This window comes from Sinocyclocheilus anshuiensis, unplaced genomic scaffold, assembly GCF_001515605.1.
Source record: "Sinocyclocheilus anshuiensis isolate Anshui unplaced genomic scaffold, SAMN03320099.WGS_v1.1 scaffold658, whole genome shotgun sequence".
Taxonomy (NCBI): Eukaryota; Metazoa; Chordata; class Actinopteri; order Cypriniformes; family Cyprinidae; genus Sinocyclocheilus; species Sinocyclocheilus anshuiensis.
This window is the reverse complement of record NW_015542402.1, coordinates 360869-381668: the sequence shown is the minus strand read 5'-3', so window position 1 is coordinate 381668 and position 20800 is coordinate 360869. Positions and strand designations below refer to the sequence as shown.

The window sequence follows — 20800 nt, the reverse complement described above, 5'->3', positions numbered from 1 at the left end:
TTGTCTAATTGTTAGCTTGTTTCTATGCTTTTCTTGTATTTTATTGCCTTAACTGTCCCTGTGCAGCACTTTGCAGCTCTATAAATATGAGTAAACAGTGTACACACATACACACACGCACACACACGCACACACATCACATAGACCTGTGTTTTTCTCTCAGGTTAATGATATTATCCATAAACACAACTACATAATGTGAACACCCATTATTATAGGGGTTAATAAATGCAGATAAATGTAGTTTTTATATCAGTGTAGTGATATAAAAAATGACAAATCATAGGAGCTTGTTTAGCAGGAGCATCTGTAATCATAAACGCCCAATTTTTGGGTGTTTTAAGAACAACATCTTTACGATTATGACTGAGTACACAAAGCATGGCAAGACTTCATCAGCACAGAAGAAAAGTGAATGATAGTGATCGTCAATCACTAGTAAGCATTGTGGCCAAACAACACAGAACTACTGCAACAAAGTGACACAAGCCTCAGTATTCACCGTGAAGACCCCGATTCCACAGAAACTGACCACAGAGAACCTAACAAAGCCAAGATCAATGAAAGAGCTGAAATCACTAAAACACAGACACCAATGCTAAAAAGATGGATTATAAAACCTGGACAGTTTGAGCACCAAGATCAAATCACCTGACTCGACTAAGATCAAACCAGAGTGGATAGCTTTGAAGAGAAGAGTGAGAAGTAGAATCCTTCCTCTAATATCTCTGAAACAACTGGCAGATGTTTGTACAGGCAACATTCAACTGGAGACTATTTAGAAGTTGTATGAACTTATTCTAGGAAGGTTTGAAGCTGTATTAAAGGCAAATGGTGGTAAGACACCTTAATAATGAAATATTGCATATTTCCCATGTGCAGATATTTTATTTTCATTTAGGATGGTTATTATAGTTATTTTAAACAAGCCAGTTTGTTTAAGTTTTTATAAGGTTTTGTTTGCACAAATATACATTTCTGAGTTATCCACATTTGTTTTCCTCCGGTTTAATCTCACAGGAGCTTTGTGAATGAATGGACACTGACTCCTAGTGTTTCTCTGTGGAACTATTCGATCATTTGTCTGCTGAGCTTCAGTTGTTCTTTAGAACTGATTCTTTTTATTTACTTTCTGAAAACATATTTGTTTGTTTGTTTATGACAGTGTTCCTCATCCCTTTAATTAAACGCAATGCACCTGATGTGTTGAAGCATGATGAGAACCCTGTTGAAGTATATAGCAGCACACTTTACACACTTTACTCATACTCATAATCAGACTACAATTACTTTTTTATTGATTACATATTACAATTGCCTTACAAATGCATTAAAATGCACAAATTCACATTATTTCTTACTTACATGTAATGCATGGATTCCCTGTTCACTTTCAGAGTGTTTCTAAAGTTATGTTACTTGGTACAATCTTCATATTACATTCCTGCAAAGATGGCAGAAAATGTACTCAGCTGTCCTGTGAGAAAACATGAGTGCAGTTGTGTTTTAGACCACACATGAGGGCGCAGCCTTGACAGTGAGACACAGCTCAGGCCTCACCTGTCTGGAAGACCTCGATTAGCTGGTCCAGGTGTGTTTAATGAGGGTTGGAGCTCAACTCTGCAGGACAGCGGCCCTCCAAGAGCAGAAGTGAAGAATCGGCGTTGTGCTGGAAGGCAAAGAAATCTTAAAGAGACGTATAAAATTTGAACACGAAGAGCAATTAATGGCAAGTGCTTCTTTCCCTTTTATGACCCTTTAATTCTCTTCCGTCTGGACTCAGACAGCTGCTCTTGTGATCTATAATGCATATTGTGAAGAGCAGTTTGGAATAATAATCCAGGAGGCCTGGAGGAAGCAGATGAGATGGAAAAAACATCCATTTAATGGTCTTAAATATTCTCTGTCAACTTGGCAGGGCTTTGAACGTGCTGCTGAATATTCAGATGCCGACACGTCTCTTGTCCTAAGCTCATCACAGATCAATGATAGAGAATCATTAAATAAGTCATCGCTTGATTTTACATCGGGACCTGACCTGCAGTTCTTTGAAAACGAAGCAGCGATGGATGTTCATGTTCATTATTGATGTATCATTGGCATGGGTGAGTTTGAAGAACCATCCTCCTGAGCTCTGATCATTTGATTGAACGCAGCTTCCTACAACAATTACTGACACTGAACGTTAGACATAGCTGAAGACCTCAAGCACGTGTTTTACTACCCTGGATAACAATCCTGAAAAATCAGACACATTACAATATACATGTTAAAGCTGTAGCTCCTAATGTCGGTGTTATGGATCATAGGTATCAATAAGGTATTTTTTCCCCCACAAACATAACTGGAGCTATATATGTAATATAGTTACATGTACACAGAATGCAAATATTGCATGCTTTGAAGAAATGCTAACCTTAGTCCTGAAAGTTTCAAATATTGTTTGAGGTCACAGAACCTCTGGAATTAGTTGGCAGGTTCCAGTATATCTGTGTGACAGCAGACTTTTTCACCAAGTGGTCTTAGGCCTGTCCTCTGAATAAGTGCAAAAGAGCTTGTGCACTGCATTCCTGATTTTTATACATTTTATTTATTTATTTTTCACTGAACAATACCTGAAACAGTATGTCTTTTATCTGAAGCACTTTAGAATAATGGTCTGTAATTGCAGGAAGTAATGCAGGATCATTGAGTTGTAACCTACTACGGTATCACTTCAGCTAGGCTACTATTAACAAGGATTAACTAATCAGTAAGTAATAGCGAATTTAGGACTGAGATGGTTTCCTTACCAGGTCACTAGATTACATTACATTTTAGTATAGAATAGTAATATATTTCTGTCATAATTTCCTCAAGTTAATCCAAACTTTTATTTTGATGGGTTGTTGTCTTTCAGTTTTAGTGACGGTAGTTTTTCTGAAATGAAACGGTGTAAAGCTGGTGAAGTGACTCTCAGAGTAGTCTGGCAACTTTGAATTGTGAGATAAAAAGTCACAATTACCTTTTTATTTATTTATTTTAAAGTGGTGTAAACATGCTTCCATACTTATCTTTCAACCACTTTTTTGCAATTCTGCATTTTGTTTGTTTGTTTTTATTCTCACCTGAGCGTCTGAACCCTATATATTCTAATTGGGAGAGTTCTTCCAGCTCTGCATTGTGTTATATTTATTATTAGTAGTAGTATTTTTAGTTTTGTTGTTGTATTAGAAACCATAAAACCATGGTAATGAGGAGCATTGATCTCAAGGAGTCATGATCTTACTAATACAACATTTATCTCTGGATTCATGAATTAAAGCAGCTTTTCAGCTACAACTACAAAGGAGAATTTGATCATTCTAAACATTTTTAATTGATGTCAAATATCAAGAGCCTGCAATATAATGGAGTTTTAATATTGTTAAATGTATTTGCAGTTTATCCACAAATATCTATTATTTGTTTCTGTTATTTGTTTATTTATAAATGATTTATTCCAATGTAAATGCTCTAACCCCAGCAAAACAATTGATGATTCTCCTCTTCTAGGGCCAGAAAGAAGACTTCTAGTAATAAAACTATTCAAAGTAAACCACTTTTTATGCTCAAAAGTTGTTGCTGTTGGATCATCTTCAGTCTGGAGAATCATGCTGGTTTAGCTCCAGTGCAAAGACACAAACCAAATTCTGACGAAATATGAAACTCATGCTCATGTTTCAGGGTATTTATGAACAAAAAGTACAAAGATGAGGCAGGTTGAAAGGCGATAACACTGAACCCGTATCATTACTAGCAGAGTTTAGGGAAACACATAACTTCTGCCCAGTAACAGGAGCAGCCACAACCCCAGATTTATTTCAACAAAATAGTGAAAATACAGTTTATATAGCGCACTCTCTTCTCAGCTGTACATGATCAGTAACATTCCTTTACAACAAAACATACAGTAAAAAAACCCTTATGCTTATATCATTAATACAATCAATGCTGTTGCCAATACAACACATACTAAAAAATAACAAGAAAAAAAGCATCTGGGTCCAGACAGGTAATGATAAAAATGTAATACTCCAGTTATGTCCCTTAATATAATACATTTATTTGTTTCATTTCAACCCTATACATCTAAGGTTTAGTTCATGTACAAATGTATTTATTTGCTTACAGAGAGCAACAGCTATTAAACCGTTTTTTTTTTTGCATTCTATACAAAATTTCTCGTCCAAAGAGCATGAGCTAACAAGGAATGAAAATGCACATCTAGCATATAAATATATTTTCCCTTGACAAGCAGTATCGATCTCGCTCACTATGTACAACGACAGGAGTAGCAAATCCAATAGCTGAGACTGTACAAATCAGACGACGCATCCGCACCATCCTTACTGCGTAAAAAAAACAGGCAGATGCAGCACGATGTGCATTTCAGCGAGAAGAAACACTGTAAACCGAGAATGTGTGTAAACACATCAGATGCTGAAATCATGATCCGTCCTGATCTCACAAAGCTTGTTCGACTTCACGAGCAAACCAGAAGAGTGTGCATCATTAAAGTACCATAAAGGTTTGTTTCTGAAGCATGTTTGATCTGTGTTGGGTACATGAGGTGCTACATGCACACGGTGTGACGCTAAATCAAATCGGTTTTCTCCGAGAGGAACTGAGTGGATGGTGAAAAGTGCGTGACAGGTGGGTGAAAAATAAGACGTCAGCTTAAGGAAGCATTTGGAGAGATGGTGAAGGCTTCATTTCTGCAAGATCTTTCTTCACCGGTCACTGAAAAAACGTCCGTCTCGAGTTGGTCGATGATCAAGAATAGGCTTGTTTTGTCGTTAAATGACCTCAAAGATGCTGCAAACCTGTAGAGTACCATCTCTGGCACGAACCTGGAGTTTAACGCAGGAGTGTCCGTGAAGCGCTGACGTCCAGTCACACGGCAGAAATCTGCTCATCTGAAAGACACACAGGAGGATAAGCACATGACGTTGAGTTCAAACCACTGCTGGTCTGCACTGAGCGCTTCATCAACACTGACCCACAGCAACGCTATTTATACCCGATGGCACTAAAACACGACCAGGCCACATTTCACCCCACTATAAATAAAGAAAAAGGTTCATTCATGTGATAAGTTGGATTGTAATGACTTTTTTTTTTTTCTTCATTTCAATGCGCTACTTTTCCATTGTTTTTCTATGTACATGCGCTAGACCGACATGTGTCTCGCATGTGAATGCTGTGTTTTTAAGACGCTGTGTCAAGTTAAAAGAATTTCAACTTTTAGTCGCAGCGCCGCTCATCAGTGTCAGTTCCAAAACAGTGGACCAATCAGAAGAGCCCGGAGGCGGGGCAAGCGTTGCAAGCTTTTGTTTACAGTAGCAAGCTGGTTTTATTTGACGGCAACATGGCGGAGGAGGCATTCTGCGCTGCGCTTTTTTAAAATCCATTCCTGAGCGCTGCGTCTCGTGTTTTTAGACGCATTTTGTGTGAACGGCTCCTTGCACTGTAAAGCACGTCTACATCACCATAGTAGGTGAATGACATATGAACAAACCCTTCTGGAGAACCCTTCAAAATATAGATAGGAATAAATCTGTAAAGTCTGATGTACATACTGCTGAATTTGAGATTTCTGGATCAAATCTTTTAAAGATATGTAACTTAAAACTACAGATGCAAATAGATGAAGTGCATTAAAATAAACCCAGTGCAGTCACTAATTCTATCCCTTAAAACTCATCATTGTTAATCAAACTGACATTTTAAAACTTTTCCAGCGAAAATAATCCAAATCCTTAAAATGGCTTGAATGTAACTAAATTCAGCACAAGAAATGCTAGTGTAATGTAGAAGTAGCCAAAAATCATATTTTCTTGGTGTCAAATAAATACCATTTAGGTCTTGGGATTGAGGGGTGAAATGCAAGCCGGACGTGTTTCTCTGCTCTGCAGGGTTTGAGCACATACCCTCCTCACTATCAGCGTGAGAATGGAGAGTAACACTGGGCGGTCTGGACAGGCTGTGTCGCAGCTTGCACCTCTGCAAGGCCACGCTATACTCGGGCGGCTTTACGTGGGCCGGCCGCAAGGCTCCTCCGTCCTGCGCGTCGCCCAGCATCAGGCCCTGGTACCCCGGCGGAGTCGGGGGCGGCGCTTTGAGCCTATCGTCTTTGCAGGGTGACGTTACACAGTACACTGGCAGGAAGCAGGCGGAGAGGTGCAGGAAGTGACGTGATGAAGGGGAAGGAGCACAGAAAGAAACAAAACACACAGACACACACACACAAAGCAAACATCAATGAATGAAACGGGGTACGTAAATCAAAAAGACATTCACTAAGACACTGACACAACTGCACCAGACACAACACAAGCAGATTTACATTAAAGGGATAGTTCACCCAAAAACTATTCTCCGCAATGTCCGAACTGTCCTGAGCACGTTCTCAGACGCGTCTTCTTCTTCTTCTTCTTGCTTTATGGTAGATCGCAGACTTATAAGTGCATTACCGCCACCTATCTCTCAATTAGGAGTGTCAATGGTCCATTTGAGAGATAGGTGGCGGTAATGCACTTATAAGTCTGCGATCCGCCATAAAGCAAGAAGAAGAAGACGCGTCACGTGCCGGCTGTTGTGAACGCGCTCAGGACAGTTGCACATTGCGGTGAATCAGAGGTAAAAACTATATAAATACTGTTCAGTTTCTTGCACAGACCGATCGTTTCATGTCTTTACACATCAATGTATCGTCGCGAGCCACAGGGTTTAATTTGGTTTTGTTTGTGTATGTTTTTTTGACTCTGAAAGCCGTGATTCCCATTCACTTCCATTATATGACTGACAGACTGCATCTTTGTTTGTGTTCTACTGAAGAAACAAAGTCACCTACATCTTGGATGCCCTGTGGGTAAGCAGATATTCATTTTTGGATATCAAATTTTCATTTTTGGGTGAACTATCCCTTTAACCCTCGACCGCTTGACACAAACAGGGCACAAAACACGGCCTGAGCTCCTCACATCTGTTCTTATGCAGTAAAATATGTTCTATTTATTTCTGATGGAAGAAAATGAAATAAATAGAATGTAAAAATGACACTCAAATGTGTCACAGGGTTGCTCCTCAGTGGGGACTAGTAACTAGTTTATAGCTACTGATAATGATATTCAATAATATAAATATTTATTTACTTATATTATTTAATGAAGTCATAATTTTCAAACCTAGAATCAGCAAGCTTTTATTTTGGCAGGCAAGTAAGTATAAGCACTGCTGGTTTTAGCGCTGCCGAGTGAAGCGTGCCAGTGAATGAAATGTCACAGTTTTGCTCTGAAACCATACAGCAGCCTAGATTTATGCTTTCAGTTCAAATGGAAATCCTATACAGTATTACAGTTAGTCGATCTAAAATGACTTACTTACCCAGTGCAGCACACCACTAATGTGCATCCCTGACTATAATATATATATAATATATCAAATATAATTGTTATATATTGTCATATCGGCCAGCACTGAAACTCGCTCTGTTAAAGCACTAACCATGTATCTTGTGAAAAGCTCCATACAAACATATTTGACTTTGATTAATTATATCACATAGTTATGTGACACCAGTTTGTGCCCTTTTTCTGGAAAGCACAGGACGTCCCGGATGAATCTCTCTACTGATATAAGTGTCCTAGTGCTATCAAGACACAAGCGAGCCAGAAGAGCTGCACATTTATCATCTAACAAGAGGACAGTGAAATCTGCTGGTGTCACACGCAGAAGCTGAAGCTCACCTATGAGTCCCTTCTCTGTGCTGGACGTGATCGTCTTGTACGAAGCGTCTGTGCTTTGCTGATCTTGTGTCTTGCGTTTGACGGTGCCGTAGCTGCCCTCGTAGGTGTCCGACAGGGAACTGCAGGACGTCCAGCTCTGTCTGGATTGACTGAGCTCAGATCCGTCTCTGGAGCAGCTGTCCTCTGGCAAACCCGGGCCGATCTCCACCTCGGCGATCGGGCCGCCCATGGGCGTGTGGCGATGGTTGAGCAGGTCCAGAGCTCGCTGGCCTGGAAGAGTCTGGAGGTTGTCGTGGGAGTTACTAGAGCAGGAGGTCCAGCTCCCGCGGCCGCTGTCGGCCAGCTCAGAGACGGAGGTTTGCTCGGGCACCGTCAGCTCCTCCGCGCTGCTGGAGAACGTGAAGCTGGTCTCCCTCACGACAAGGTGTTGAGCTGAAGATGAACTGGGATGAAAGAAAAGCACAGTGACTAAAACATACATCGCATTCAGCTACAAAACATGGTGCAAGTTTAAAATATTCTGTAGATGTTTTATTCAATATGTACTGTACATATGAATTCAAATTGGGTTACATACTAATTTATCAATTAGTGCTGTCAAACGATTAATCGCAATTAATCGCATCCAAAATAAAAGTTTTTGTTTACATAATATATGAGTGTGTACTGTGTATATATATACAAACACATGCATGTATATATTTAAGAAAAATATGTTATGTTTATATATTAAATATATTTATATATAATATACTAATATAAATGTATATACATGTAAATATTTTCAAAATATATACTGTATGTGTGTGTATTTATATATACATAATAAATAAACACAGTACACATACATATATTATGTAAACAAAAACTTTTATTTTGGATGCGATTAATCGCAATAAATCGTTTGACAGCACTATTATCAATACATAAAAATTAGCATTTGAGGGATATTGGATGATATGATAATCATGTGTTTAAAGAGGCAATTAAAAGGTTTAGTCATTACTAGAAAAATCTGTATACTGAATGTGTTAAATTTACATTTAATCATTTAGCAGATGCTTTTATCCAAAGAAGACAATAGAAGCAATAAATAAATAATGTTCTTATTGTTCCTGTGACGGACAGAGAGAAGCCACAAGAGTTAACGCTGAATTAAATGCAAGATACACTTTGTTGTGCAACTAAAATACCAATAATAGCCAGAAAAAAAAACGTAATGCATAATGTGGTACTTTTAATTATAGACAAGCCCAAAATAGACCAGGACTCTTATTTTGAAATGCATTACTACTTTCAACTGCTAGGACTTTTGCTATACCATTTAACAGTGTTTATGAAGGTTTTATAACGGTAAATTTAAGACCAAAGTAACATTTTAAGACCAAGTAAAGAAAATTTAAATTGAATGGAACACAATATGTCAATATGGTCTCTATGTCTTTTATTAGCAACAAGTCAAAGTTTGAAAATGCAATTTCCAAAAGATATCCATTACTTTTTAATTCATTATACAAAAAAAAAAAAAAAAACCTCTACTCCCTACCACTGGAATAAGGAAATAACTTTTACTCTATCTTCTGATCATACTGCAAAAAAAGATACATTTACTTGGGTAGCAAAATAAGAAGTCTTGTTTTATGAGAAACTGATCAAAATGAAGTGAGTTTATGATTAAAACCACCAAATATCTGCCTACGGGCTCAAAAAATCTATTTAAAATTGACAGGTATCATTTTGTTCAATTTCTCAGAAAACAAGACTTCATAAATTATTTTTTTTATCTTGATTTAAGGATGTTAAGATATTTGTATTGGAAAGCAAAACAAGAATACTGAGAAAGATATTAATTTTTAAAGTGCATGCAACATTTAATGCCTTGACTTTATGAATATAAAGACTTTCTGCACCAATTTAAGGCCTTAATTTGTGGAAGGGTGAATTAAGACTTTTTAAGACCCTGATATTTCACACTTTTAAAGTGAATGTAAGACTTTTTAAGCCTTTTTTTTTTTTAAAAACTGAAAATGCTCAAACTCGTATTACAGCATGAATCCAGCAGAAACGATTCGGATCAAGCTGCTTTAGCTCGAGACTCTCTGAGGTGTTGTGGGATACGCTACCTCGTGCCGGGCTGACTGCAGTCGGCTGGAGAGTTTGCGGGCGTCTCTGACGGGACGCTGACGGCGGGCGCTGTGGGCATGGAGTCCACAGAGCCGTTACTGACGATGCTGGAGCGTGAGGAGATCTCGCTGGAGTCGGACAGGTCAGACCTGCCGGCGGACATGAGGGCATAACCTATGAGAGAGAGAGGAGACAGAAGATCAGCACGTCTGCCGTCACACTCGCGGGACATCGCTGAGCATGACACAGACCCAAGAGCGCAACGCAAACCTCTGCCTTTATTACACAACTGATGGAAAGCTCACAGTCAGGGCATTACAGAGAAACAGTGAAGAGTCTGAGGCTGAACTATGACACGTGGAAGCATCCGGTCCTGATCCTGACCTCATTCACTCACCTTCTGTGCGAAAAATAACCAGACTGAATCACACATTCAACATAATAGGGAATACAACCTGGCACAGCCTTTCCATACATGCAACTAGGCCTGGGCGATAAAACGGTATCAATATTTATCGACAGTACACCTTCGATATCGATAGAAAAATAGTTCAATATAGCGCACAATATAGGCACGTGCTATGAGTGACGCTTTTCACTGCGTCTCATATGTTTTTAAAATGCAGTCTGTGTGAATGGCGCTTCGGCTCTTTGGATTAAGCAATGCATAAATACATGATGCTGTTTTGTTCATAATTGTTTATGCAATTTACGAAATTATATTAGATTTTTATGAGTTAATTTAGACGTAATGCACGTTTTTATAGAGTTACTTCCTTGCGTTGACAATTTAAATGTGCTGCATTATTTTGCTCATTGCGCCCTCCTGTGGCCTCGGGAGACAATTATACCTATACAATAAAGACCTATTTAATCTGCATATAAAACGTTAGAAATTAGATATTTGTTTAATTTTTATTGTGTTTGATTGTTAAAACAAAAAATATTTGTTGTTTGTCTCAATAAATTGTGTGAATTATAAATACAGTGGTTAAATTTAAACATTTTTTTCTATTGCTTTTTGTTTTAAAAAAGGTTATAAAAAATGTCAATAATTATCGATACCGAACAATATGAAACATTGAATCGTTGATGCATTTTTTTGCTATATCGCCCAGCCCTACATGCAACTTCATTATTCAAATGCACAAATGAATCTGAATAAATGACGACAGGAGCTTCATCTTTGGCTGAACTACACTGATGCGAAGGAATATGAACCGCACATAATAATCAGTCACACAGTTGTCCTCCTGTGTCTGTCTGTCTTCAGACTGTCTGCCTACTGCTCATCCTGTCTCACTGTCCCAGCTCTGTCCCTGGACTTGCTCCTGTCTCTCAAGAGTCTGAAGGGGGACCTGAAGCGCTTGCGTGTCTCTTCCTGTCCCTGTCTGCTCTCTTCCTGTCTGCCGCTCTGACAGGTCATCCTCAGGATCTGTCTCTGAAGGAAAGCCCCACCTATGCCATACGTGCGTCCTCCAGCCGTCCTGAGGCCGACCTCGCTGGCCAGAGACGAGGACGAACCCGACAGGTTCAGCTGACCGCAGTTCTGTCTGGGAGCTCCGCCCACTGTGAGGGAACGATGGGAATATTTCATAAACACTGAAGCATGAATATCACGAAAGACACAATTAACACTGTAAAGCCTGTCATGTGAAATAATAGCCTGAAAACTGGAACAGTTTATTGAACCTTTAGACAAATTTTTTTTTGTTCTGTCATATTTGATACATCAGGCCTTTATGGCTCATATAGTATGATATAGTGACACAAACTGAGCAAAAATATACAGTTTGGTGTAGATGCTGATATTTATATAAACAAAAAGTGATGAAATTCTGATGCTTGTAATGTACTAATTTGTTGAGATAGTGAATTGGTGGGTTTTTGTTAAATGTGAGCCAAAATCATCACAATTAAAAGAACCAAAGACTTAAACTACTTCAGTCTGTGTGCATTGAATTTATTTAATACACGAGTTTCACAATTTTAGTTGAATTACTGAAATAAATGAACTTTTCCACGACATTCTAATTTATTGAGATGCACCTGTAAATATCAGCAGTCACTCTATATCTCCAATAACATGTCTTAGTAAGATGATATTTAATGCTTAGTTTGATGACCAAAACATATAAAGCAATGCAATCCAATGATGATTGAGAGATTTAAAAATAAACTTTCCTCAAAAGCCTGATGATCATATTTGAGACTCACTGATTTTTCTAAAAAATTATGGCTGGATAATCAAGTAAAGCAAAGCTGCTTCAGTCCAGTAAGTGCTCATCTTGAAATATTACTAAGAATATCAAAGTTATTCTTATGTTTACTTCATAAAAATAAGTAAAGATGTCACAGCAAAAAGACAAGTGAAGCATGAGCTGAAGATGGACGTTTGTACAATTATACTTTTATTATGAACTATTAATCACTTCATCAAGTTTTGATCATGTTGATAATTTAGAGGCCTTCGAAATCTATGTATCAAATATAACAACTGCTTCCGCTTAGATTAAATAAATGACAAGAACTTGAGAGCCACTCGTGAGCTGAATACAGCTGAAGATCAGGACGGGGAAATGCATGTGTTTACTGATCTACAGATGAGGTTAATTAAGTAGGCTGACTGGAGGTTTGTCGGGGTCGTACCTTTGCGAGGAGATCCCTGTGGGGAGACGGTAGGACTGGAGTGCAGGGACGAGACGGTTGCTGTGTCGTCGGGTCTCTTGACGCTCAAGTCTTCGGCCGCGCCAGCTGCTTTCTTCAGCATCTGAGGTGAGTTGGGACCTGAAGAGCACAGCAGACACTGACATAGTTCAGACAGCAGAGGGAGCCATGATCACTGATGAGCATGAGCTGCTAGCGGCATGAACTTCTCTAGAAACGTCATGATGTTCACACTGTAAAATACTGCTGTTGTTATTTGTATCATCACATTCATTTGGTTTGATTTTTGCTACCTTTCTTCAGAGCGATAGTGAAGACAGAACAGGAACTGATGGTGAGAAGGTATTATCACTAAAGAAATTAAACAACCCACCTGTGAGCGTTTCCACACTGCGAAACGTGATTTTCTTACTCTGTATTTTTGTCTTGTTTTCCGTTACAAATATCGAAACATTCTTAAATCAAGATATATTAACCTGAGAAGCAAAATGACATTTTTTTTTTTTTTTTTTCTGAAAAAATATCAATATGTTTAAGCTTGAAACAAGAAAAATCAACGTTCAGTTTCTCTTTGTATAAAGTTTATTTTCCTTACCCATAGACAGATTTTTTTTCTTCTTGTTTCAAGTATAAACATTTAATTTTGATACATTTTTCAGAAAACAAGACCTAACAAGTAATTTTTCTTATCAGGTATACTTGATAAGAATACTGAGTAAGAAAATAATTTTTAAAATTTGATGATCTGGTTGATTTTTCAAAATTGCTCAGATAATGTATAAAGCAAAAAACAGTTTACTTCCCAAATGTATTCAGAGGCTGTTTGAAATGAGAGAGAGAGTCAGTATAAACTTTATGGTGAAGAATAGATGAATATCAGTCAAAGGAGTGAAATTATGGAATAACAATGCCACGGAATTCAATATGTGTATATCACATTACAAATGGAAAAAAAAAAAAAGTTTAAAAATAAGGTTATAAACAAATATATAACTCAAAATAAATCATTTGCACATGAAATACTTGAAAGTTGTATTAATTCATGAAATTTTCAATTCTGTATAGTATAAAGGTCTTAAGAAATTTAATACGTTTTGATTTTGTATCTTTGTATAGTTTAAATTTAGTAGTGGAAGTGATGCTTATTATGAAAATGGTACATAAAATAAGCCTTTTTTGGTTATTATGTGAAATTATGCATAATTATTATGGAATTGTGTATGAGGACTGAAAAAATCTAGATGATGATGATGATGAACACAGTATTCTGTCACTTCAGAGAGCTTGTGATGGGTCACGTACTGAAGGAAGCGGACAGGTCTTTGGCGATGCTCTTCTTGCGCAGAGGGTAAAGGCTGACGGGAGGCACCTGCAGCACCTGAGAGACGCGGTTCTGAGGCTTGGCTGAAGACACACTGGAGCGCATGGACACCGGGGACATGTCTGATTTAGTGGAGCGCCGCTCGCTCAGGTTCTTAGACACTGCAGGAAAACACACACAACACCGTCAGCTGAGTTTCACTGGGAGACATTATTCTTTTTGTCAGAGGCTATAGTAAAATCTCTGGTGGTCCACACATTTCTTCTCACTCAGCCCTACTTGAGATTAACGAAAAGAACCCAAACCACTTTACATGAAGCATTATCATCATGAGCATGAACAAAACTACAGCAGAACAAGGTGCTACTAATCAGCTGAATGTAGGGATGTAACGATTCACTCAACTCAGATAAGATACTGATACGATTTGCTCACGATATTTGAACAAAATGAGATTCATTATAAATGAAAAGGTGTCCTTTTATTGTTTCTCAGACAAAATGCTGCACATTTCTTTGTGAAATTGAAATATGTGACCCTGGACCACAAAACCAGTCATAAGGGTCAATTTGTTGAAATTGAGATTTATACATCATCTGAAAGCTGCATAAATAAGCTTTCCATTGATGTATGGTTTGTTATGATAGGACAATATTTGAAAATCTGGAATCTGAGGGTGCAAAAAAATCGAAATATTGAGAAAATCATCTTTAAAGTTGTCCAAATGAAGTTCTTAGCAATGCATATTACTAATCAAAAATTAAGTTTTAATATATTTACAGTAGGAAATTTACAAAATATCTTCATGGAACATGATCTTAATATCTTAATATCCTAATGATTTTTGGCATAAAAGAAAAATCGATAATTTTGACTCATACAATGTTTTTTTGGCTTATTGCTAAAAATAGACCCAAGCGACGTAAGACTGGTTTTGTGCACCAGGGTCACATATGTCAAATAACAACACTAAATTGAAATTTTAAAACAAATCCCAAATCAAAAAAGTAAGTAACACAAATAAAAGAAATCTCTTCATGTAAACAAACTAAGGTTTTGCCTGTGCTCTTTCCATTTAAAATGAAAGACAACCACTGCATTTTACTCACGATCCAAACAAAGATGCTGCATACATGCAACATGAGCAGTTTCTGATTTAAAATAAACTGTATAATTTCAAAATTTAAAGCAAAAACGGAAAGGCCTGACTTTAGTTTTGTGGTCACATTTTAAGGTCCAAATCTCGCTATTAACAAACCACTAACTACGGTTTTCCCTCAATAAACTCCTAATTTGCTGCTTATTAATAGTTAGTAAGGTAGTTGTTAGTTTAGGTATTGGGTCGGATTAGGGATGTAGAATATGGTCATATACGGTACGCACATGTGCTGTAGGCCGCTTCACACTGCAGCGACATGATCTGGAACTTCTCCTCGTCCGTCTCCACCTCCAGGTGTGCCAGGTACTGCTTCACCTTACGGGCCATCTGGGCGTCCTCGTACAGCTTCTTGGCGTTGAGCAGAGAGCTGCGCCGCACGCGCTTCTTGTGACTGCCCTGAACGTCCAGCAGGTTTGAGTTGGTGCTGCCCTGACTCAGAGACCTGAGGAAACAGAGCGGATGAGGAGTGAGACAAATACAGGCTGAAAATATGGGCTGATGTTCACTAATAAATGGGAGGACAGTCGACAGACAATGGTTTCACAAATAAATGAAACCTGATGATATACAATTTTTTTTCTGGTCTTGCAAAGAAAAAAATTAAAAGTCATTTCTGTGAATATTGTTTTTCATGTATGGTTATGAGTTTCTTGCATGTACACTACCGGTAAAAAGTTTGGGGTCAGTAAGATCAAAAATAATAAAAATACATTTATTCAGCAAAGACACATTAAATTGATTAAAAATTATTTTATAAAAAAAGACATTTATTTATGTTTCAAATAAATTCTGTTCTTTTGAACTTCTTATTCATCAAAGAATCCACAAAAAATATAAAGTTTTTTCAACATTGATAATAATAAGACATGTTTCTTGAGCCGCAAAGCAGCATATTAGAATTATTTCTGAAGGATCATGTGACACTGAAGACTGGCTGAAAATTCAGCTTTGATCACAGCAATAAATTACATTTTACAATATATTCACATAGAAAACAGTTATTTAAAATGTAAATAATATTTTACAATATTACTGTTTTTACTGTATTTTTTGATCGAATAAATGAGCAAAAATAGCCTTGGTGTGCAAAAGAGATTTTTTTCAAAAACATTAAAAATCTTAATTATTCCAAACTTTTGACCAGTAGTGTATTTGTAGAACTCTATTTGTAAAAGTCATTCCGTTTATTTGTGAATATGAAACATTAAACCTCATATACTTGCCACTCTAAGCGAACAATGACTACAGCAGCGTAATGCGGCCATGCAACGTGTTCAGTTCCATTAATGCAAAAAATACACAAATAACCCGAAACCGACGAGCATGTTCTGTTACTGGTTTACTGCTACAATGGTTTAGAGGATGAGAGAGAGGAAGGAAGAGTCACAGGAGTTGGTGTGTCCAGGTTAATGGTCATGACACATTCAGGACATGCAGGGCAGCTCACTTACCCTAAACTCTTCCACCTCTTCTTCCTGTAAGCAAAGCCAATGAGAGGCAGAAAACAGGTGAACAGAAAGAGAGAAACACTCAGACAGACAGAAAGCACCACCAACAAAGACTACACTTGATCCTTTCAGAGAAAGAGAGAAAACATCCGCTGCACGTGTGCGAGCGACTCAATGGCAATAAATTAATTTGATGTCTAAATAAAAACATATCAAAACTGGACTGTGAAAAGTGACTACTATTCCCGCTCACATGGCCTAGGTGACGTCAGATTTAGATTATGAAGTAGGGATGTCCTGAGACAATCTCAAGGATCAGGATCGGGGCCGATCAAGCATTTTTTTTTAACTGTTCAGTTATCCTAAGCCCGATCCTTTTTTTTTCATCAGCTGTCATGCCGGTGTCGTGCAGTAGGTGGCGGTATGCACCCTCAACATCATTTTCTTTTATTAGTAACGTGCACTGATTAATCCATCACAATAAGAGCAGGAACAATTTTCGATTTCTAGTGTACTTTCAGTTCATGCTCTCTGTGCCTGTGAGCAAAAGTCTGCCGTCGTCACCTCTGTCTGAACATGAGCGCTGGGTCCATGTTGGCTGACGTCATGCGCACCACATGTCGGATCTCCTTGGCGATCATTCGTAACTTTTCGAAATTCACCAGGCCATCAACACTCGAATCGTTACCTGAGAAAGATAAGAGATGACGGACAGTTTTAAGACCTGACACATGAAAAGTCTTGTAAACAATACAGGCACATGTGCAGAGCTGGGTAGTAACTGATTACATGTAATCTGGATTACGTAATCAATTTTCCAAAAATCAAGTATTCGTAATTAGAGTATATTACATTTTAAAATGCTCATAATCAGAGTACAGTTACTTTTTATGGATTACATGATTACATATTATTCACACAATGGAAGTAAATTATTCATAATTTATTGATTCTCCCTAATTCTTCTTTTCAATTTTTTACATTTTGCTCAAACCATTTAGCAATTACAGCAAATTTGTAAGTAATCTACCCAGCGCTGCACGTGTGTATTTCAGAAGGTGAACTTGACCTACTGACCTTCGTGCAGGAAGGTGAGGTCTTTCTTGACCACGGGAAACAGCGGGATGATGGGAGGCTGTACGCTCTGGCTGCTCAGGATGTTGCGGTATTTGGCCATGTTACGTGACGGGTCAAAGATGTCCTGAAGGTCGCGGAACAGTTTCTCATACTTACTGGGTAGTTTCTCCCACGTGCTTCTCAATCGAGCTACTGGAGCCAGATTAAGACCACTGATAAGCACATAAAAACACAGCACATGAACATCACGTACGGTCTTGCTCTTGAGTTCACACACCCCTTACAGAATCTAACAGATGTTTAATCATTTTAAAAATAAGAGTGATCATAAAAGCTGCATTTTATGTTCTGATGAAGCTGCACAACTACCAAAAAACACTGAGGAACCAAGAGCATGTCAACTTTTGAACATGATCATTTGTGTAAATTGTCAATTATGGATTATTTTGTCTTATATCTGTACAGTGTATCCATTTTGACAACTGAAAATTACCGCATGCGACTGTGGAAAAAATATATTTGGGCACACCGGTGTGAGTGACTGGATTAGGCCCAGTTCTACGGGGTGCTAGAGGGTGCACACTCAGCTGAAACTAATAACAGCACTGGCAATTTTGCAAACGCTTCGGTCCAGTGTGTATTTGTGTTTGCACTCTGGACAGCGTCAAAGTTTTTTTTAAATTCATATAAAAAATAAAAAAGTAAAAAAATTAAATTAAAATGTAAAAAATACCTTGCATTTTTGCATACTATAATAATGCATCCTTGGTGATAACCATAGCAATGAACGGGACAAACAAATATTTCATATAAAGTGACGTGACATGTGGCCAACTATGGTTACCCATACTAGGAATTAGTGCTCTGCATTTAACCCATCCAAAGTGCACACACACAGCAGTGAACACACACACACTGTGAACACACACCCGGAGCAGTGGGCAGCCATTTATGCCGCGGCACCTGGGGAGCAGTTGGGGGTTCAGTGCCTTGCTCAAGGGCACCTCAGTCGTGGTATTGAAGGTGGGAGAGAGCGCTGTACATTCACTCCCCCCACCTACAATCCCTGCCGGTACGAGACTCGAGCCCGCAATCTCTGGGTTACGAGTCCGACTCTCTAACCATTAGGCCACGACTTCCCCATGAATATATACAATATGAAAAAATAGGTGTGCATTAAGCAATATAAATGCAGACTAACAGATTAATAGAAAACTATTAAAATTTTCATATCAACATGCTGTTGCAATTATTTGTAAATGTATTTACTTGTAAATCTTCTAATCACATAAAACTGATCAAATTATAGGTTTATCTGAAGCAGAGTCGGAAATGAATCAGGCTTGGGGTAAAAATGAATAAAAGCGCTGAATGAGAGGCTCGCGTACCTTTTACAGGCTACACACTCTGAGCGAGTAACAGGTCGAACTACTTTTCAGGTGAATCTCGTATTGAAATAGTGGAATATTTTTCTTACAATCCCCGCGAAACAGCTCCGACAGCTCAACCGACTCACCTAATGATGGCAAACATGGAGTTGAAGTTCTTGCACTCGCGGCAATGCAGGGCGATCTTGATAAAGTGCTTGATGTTCTTCATGCGTTTGAGTGCGTTGGGCTCGCGCAGGATCTCAGTGGCCACCCAGAAGGTCTCCTGGTTGATGACCTCCTCGAACTGCTTCAGATGGCTGCTGCCGCCACCGCCGGGGTCCAGCTTAAACAGGTCGTCCACATACTCGGTGGACTCGATGTTACGGAACAAGCCGAAGTCTCTCATGGAGAGCTGCGCTGCCACCTCCACGGTACTGAGCTGCAGGAGACCGATCTGACTCTCCCTTAAGAGCTCCTGAGCGTCTTCATCAGAGCAAAGCGTCTCTGTCTCCATGTTGTTCTTCAGGTAGTACCTGAGCAAACATACAAACGCTGGGATTACTGTAAAGTCTTGTCACACAAGCGCACATCACAGTGTCCCTTTTGTATCCATCAACTCTTTAGGCAGTGGAATCAGACTCAGTCTTGTGTGATTTAGGCCTAAATTTAAGATTTATGGATTTGAATTGCATAAATATATTATTATATTTATATTATATTTTATATTTATTATATATATATTTCTGTATATTTCCTTCTTGCTGAAGGGCACATGTGAATATGACATTTATTGTAATGCGTTTATGTGAAGATTGATTTAAGTTCACTTAAATTAAAAGTTGTTACTTTTCTAAGTCTAATAAATGTTAAAATGAATAGCTCTCAATTGTACTGTAATGTTGAATGGCTATAGTCAATGGTAAAATATAAGCAACAAAAAAAAAACAATTTCACAAAGAAATCAGTAGTAGTATTGGTGTCATAAAAAGATGCCACTGAACAAATATTAAAAATATACTGTCTTTATGTTGTTTCTACATTAATTTGGAGATGTGAAATTATTGCAATATAAAAGTATATTTAAAAACTTTAATGTTAGGTGTGATTAATCGCCTATTACCTGACTTCTAATATCAGAAAAAAATGTGTGATTCATTTTTTTAATCGATTGACAGCACTAATTTAAATCAATGTGATAATCGAGTCAGATCAAAAGTAGTCTGATTATATTACCTAAAATGTGTAATGTAATGGATTACGTTACTAACTACAATTTTGTCACGTAATTTGGAATCAGTAACAGCCTACAATTTGTAAGTAATCTACCCAGCTCTGTCTATTGGTCACACGTCTTCACGTGATATGAATTCCCAGGTCAAGAGTTCACCAGTCTTGAGCTTTGGAATGCAGTGAAATTCGCAGAAGCTTGTCTATCCTTTAACCCGCATTTGAATGCGTATGAATGGATGTCAGTGGAACGAAGTGTAGTGTGAGCGAGGTGCTGGTTCTGCTTACCTGCCGTTGAGCTGGATGCGGTCCGCTAGTTTTGAGAGCTGGTCGGGCAGTCTGCGCTGTTTGATGACTCCTTCAGGACTAATGGAAACCTCACACAGCGAGTAGGTCTCTGGAGCGGCGATGAGGCCGAACTCGCTGACTACATGCGAGACGACATCTTTGGCTGTGGTGTCTTTACTGATGATGATATAGCAGCTCTGCTGGTCGGCCTTGAACACACGGATCACCTGATCTGGAATATCTGTTAGTGTCAAGAGGAAAGAGATGGAGTTAAACACAACATAGGTGAAGATGTATTTTTCATCATATGTGACCCTGGACCACAAAACCTGTCATAAGAGTAAATTTTT

The 20800-nt window shown here is 38.3% G+C and overlaps 1 protein-coding gene across 6 annotated transcripts in view; it reads right to left on the bottom strand.

Annotated features, from left to right (window-relative positions):
* Positions 1–3707: 3707 nt before the first annotated feature.
* The window catches only part of LOC107692966 (rap guanine nucleotide exchange factor 6-like), a 100302-nt gene continuing 83209 nt past the window's right edge, over positions 3708–20800 (bottom strand). For 4 of the 6 annotated variants that reach the window (XM_016492181.1, XM_016492183.1, XM_016492182.1 and 1 more), the window contains 13 exons: positions 20451–20691; positions 19082–19468; positions 17566–17777; positions 17053–17176; positions 16492–16515; positions 15265–15482; positions 13863–14042; positions 12543–12680; positions 11352–11462; positions 9893–10067; positions 7770–8212; positions 5952–6179; positions 3708–4937 (listed from right to left, as the gene is read on the bottom strand). In XM_016492181.1, the coding sequence (XP_016347667.1) occupies positions 4915–4937; positions 5952–6179; positions 7770–8212; positions 9893–10067; positions 11352–11462; positions 12543–12680; positions 13863–14042; positions 15265–15482; positions 16492–16515; positions 17053–17176; positions 17566–17777; positions 19082–19468; positions 20451–20691 (2504 nt within the window). In that variant the 3' untranslated portion in view covers positions 3708–4914. The remainder of the gene's footprint in view (positions 4938–5951; positions 6180–7769; positions 8213–9892; positions 10068–11351; positions 11463–12542; positions 12681–13862; positions 14043–15264; positions 15483–16491; positions 16516–17052; positions 17177–17565; positions 17778–19081; positions 19469–20450; positions 20692–20800) is intronic. The other 2 variants (XM_016492185.1, XM_016492184.1) reach the window with 2 other exon arrangements.